A 3,370-nucleotide genomic window follows, 5' to 3' on the forward strand; every position below is an offset into this window, starting at 1 on the left:
GTGTCATTTATAAAATTATTTCAAGTTCTATTTTTTTTTTTTGAAATGTCCTAGGCTGCTGTGAAAGTTTACAAGAAAGGTTTGCAGTATGAAGGAGCTCAGCAACGTGAACAACTTTTACTACAAATTGTTTTACAAAAGCAGGGATTATGCAAACAACTTGGTATGGTTTAAACATTAAAACTTAAAATAGTTTATGTAAAAGATTTTTATGGTGAAAATAATCAAGTTCATTATCTTATATAGTTAAATTTCTCTTATATTTATACTTTTTATTATGAAGAATTTATTTGTTCTAGACTTAAAATTTAATTGATTTTCTTTCCTCATAGGATACCCTTTAGTGTTCAGAATATTCTACCAAACATAATATGCTTATTGATTCACATTGATTTGAATTAATCATGCATTATCTCATCTTAAAAATCTTGATGGTGTAATTACTTAATGTAGAATAACATTGTAGGGTAGGTGTGAGAGCCTGGATCTGGTCAGTTTGAACATAAAACAGATTAAATATTTTGGCCGGATATGGCCAGTTTTTAAATACTAAAGAGTTAAACTTATAGGTTACATGAAACAATCAACAACCTAAATCTACAGGTGCAAACTAGCATTCAATATTTGTTTCTTTTAAATATACCACAGAGCATATTTAGTACATCCTATTGCTTTGTTATTGTTTTGGTCCACACCTTGCACCAAGTCACCCCTGATTGAGCAGACCTGTTATCTAAAGCATTCCAGTATATGACCATTTTTTTGTATATCTAAAACTACATTATCCAATGTGCCCTTTCTTTTTTAAGATTAGGTTGTGACTTGAGGGAGATTGTCTGATATTTCTAGCTGGCTGAGCACCAATGAGAGGCTCATTTGTTGACTCAGTAGAAATGGTAGACATTAGACTCTGTCTTTTGCAGCATTTAGTTTACTCAATCTCAGTCTCCTGGAAAAATGCTGCTAAGACAGTCAGTTAACTTCCAATCTTTCTGCAATAATAGAATTAGTACCAGTAACATACTAGGATCAATTCAGTTGACTACAGATCGCCTACAAAAACAAAACAAATGGCTATAGGCTTCTCTAAGAGAACAGTAATAGAAATGATGTTATTAATGATGTTGTAAGGCGGTGAGCTGGCAGAATCATTAGCACACTAGGTGAAATGCTAAGCAGTATTTCATCTGTCTTTATGTTCTGAGTTCAAATGCTGCCGGGGTTGACTTTGTCTTTCATCCTTTCACCCCTTGTGTCTATAGTAGAAAGGGTTGTTAATGATGTTGTAATTGACTTTCTAAACAAATCTTTTGCAGTTGAAGTAATTGACAGTTTTCAAATAAATGGTCATAGTATATTGGTTGAAGAACTGCTGGAGTTGAATCTTTACCAAATAAAATGTTTAACAGAGTTGAAAACGTTCTCATTTTACATGATACAAATGTTTATAAAAGATGTTTTGATGTAAGTGTTTCATTTTCGTTTTGTTTGTTTTTTTCCTTTCATTCCTAGATATTATTTATTATTCAGTATCCAACTGATTTATTTTGTCTTTTCTAAAAGTGATAACATTTTATTATAAATCTTTGTGTATATTTGCTATTTTACTGTCTCTTTACAATATGACCTGATGTTTTGACTCTCATTCCTACAGAAGTGACTGGTTGTCCTTGGACATGAAGTGAGTGTGTGTATGTCAGTGTGTGTGTGTGTGTGTGTGTGTGCATTAATCTTTAAAAGGAGGGAGAGGGATCAAAATTGGTTAGTATTACTAGAAGATGGAGAATATTATCATATACATCTGGTTTCAGTTTTATGTCCATTCTTCCATGCTTGCATGGTTTGCATGAATATATTAACAAGACATTGTCTTAGAGCTGGATGCCTTTCTTGGTACTAACTTTTATCTGTTTTTCATGTAAGGGATCTCTTATTCCATGCTACTTTGAAGGTACTGGACTGCAGTCATGCTGGGGCCTTAAGATTTTAGTTACCTACAGTAGTTATTTCAGTCCAGTACTTATAGTATAGATTTGTGTGTGCCCATTTGTTTTACATGTTACATTCAAATTAGCTTTTAATTCACAATAGTTATTAAAATATAACTTTTTAAATAGAGCCACAGTTTTATTACCTGACCCTGTCTGTATATTTTTTTTTTGTTGCAGATCTCTAAATGCAATTCACACCAATGGATTTGTACATGGTGACTTGAAACCTTGCAATTTGATGTGGAGTGCACAGAATGGATGTATGAAACTCATAGATTTTGGACTTAGTTTTCACATTAGTGATGAGGTACTTAAATAGTTACCTGACTTTTTATTTGCCTCTGCACACTCCCCTCTCCCACCTTTTTTTATCAAGTAACTACATGAGTAATCTTGAGTAGAATGGAAATTGCCCACAACCCATTTCCACAAGCATGTTTTGATTCTGATATTTATTAACATTTGTTGCTATTGATCTGGAGTGGCATGAACATCAAACTTATTCGTTCCTACAATATTCTGGAAGAGATCTGTAGAATGCTCTCTCCAAAATATGCTCATTAGCATAACCTAATTGCAGCCATAAGTAAACATATATAGGTGATATGTTATATTATTTGGCCCAAAATAGAGATGACAGTTTCTATAATTTGGGAGTTAACTAAAGTTATGAACTAGCAGTGTTGTTAAACTGAAATTATTCAAGACAGACAGTGTTTTAAAAAAAATAATAATGTAGTTGTTTAATCCTAGATTAACTTAGGTCAGGCAGACCATTAATCAATGTGACTAATCTCATCTACATTGTCCAGTATATCCTTCCTTATTTAAGATTTGAGGAATTTTAGCTGCTATTTCTAACAAGTTTAGTCACCTCAGAAAGAAATTCCTTGTGAACTCATAAAACTAATGTATTTGTATGTATGTTGGTGTGTGGTGTCTGTTAGGACTACGTGGCTATAGTTTAGAAAGTTGATTGTTTTAAGTGAGTTGATGTAAATTTGTGACTTACTGCCTGTGTCATAACATCATTGAAGATTTTATCTTCAAAAGATTAATTAAATAAGGATAGATTGGAGTAGTTTCCTGTGGTCTATGAGAAGACTTGAATTCAATTTGCAAACAAAGGAATTATCAATTAACACATTGCCCACAATGTTTACGGAAGTGAACTAACTGAGCATTATTATTGTTTATACAGTATCTATTTACAACTACTTGTATTGTGTTAATAAAACTTAAGTAACTGGCTTTGCTAGGAACATAGTAACTAATAAACTTTACTTACTGTGGTTCAAACTGTATCATCATCATCGTTTAACGTCTGCTTTCCATGCTAGCATGGGTTGGACGATTTGATCTGATCTGGCAGAGTTTCT

The 3,370-nt window shown here is 32.6% G+C and overlaps 1 protein-coding gene across 3 annotated transcripts in view; it reads left to right on the top strand.

Annotated features, from left to right (window-relative positions):
* The window catches only part of LOC106870402 (serine/threonine-protein kinase Kist), a 42,618-nt gene that overhangs the window by 23,326 nt on the left and 15,922 nt on the right, over positions 1-3,370 (top strand). For all 3 annotated transcript variants that reach the window (XM_052966649.1, XM_014916453.2, XM_014916454.2), the window contains 3 exons: positions 55-163; positions 1,317-1,464; positions 2,169-2,298. In XM_052966649.1, the coding sequence (XP_052822609.1) occupies positions 55-163; positions 1,317-1,464; positions 2,169-2,298 (387 nt within the window). The remainder of the gene's footprint in view (positions 1-54; positions 164-1,316; positions 1,465-2,168; positions 2,299-3,370) is intronic.

Source organism: Octopus bimaculoides, chromosome 1 (assembly GCF_001194135.2).
Source record: "Octopus bimaculoides isolate UCB-OBI-ISO-001 chromosome 1, ASM119413v2, whole genome shotgun sequence".
Taxonomy (NCBI): Eukaryota; Metazoa; Mollusca; class Cephalopoda; order Octopoda; family Octopodidae; genus Octopus; species Octopus bimaculoides.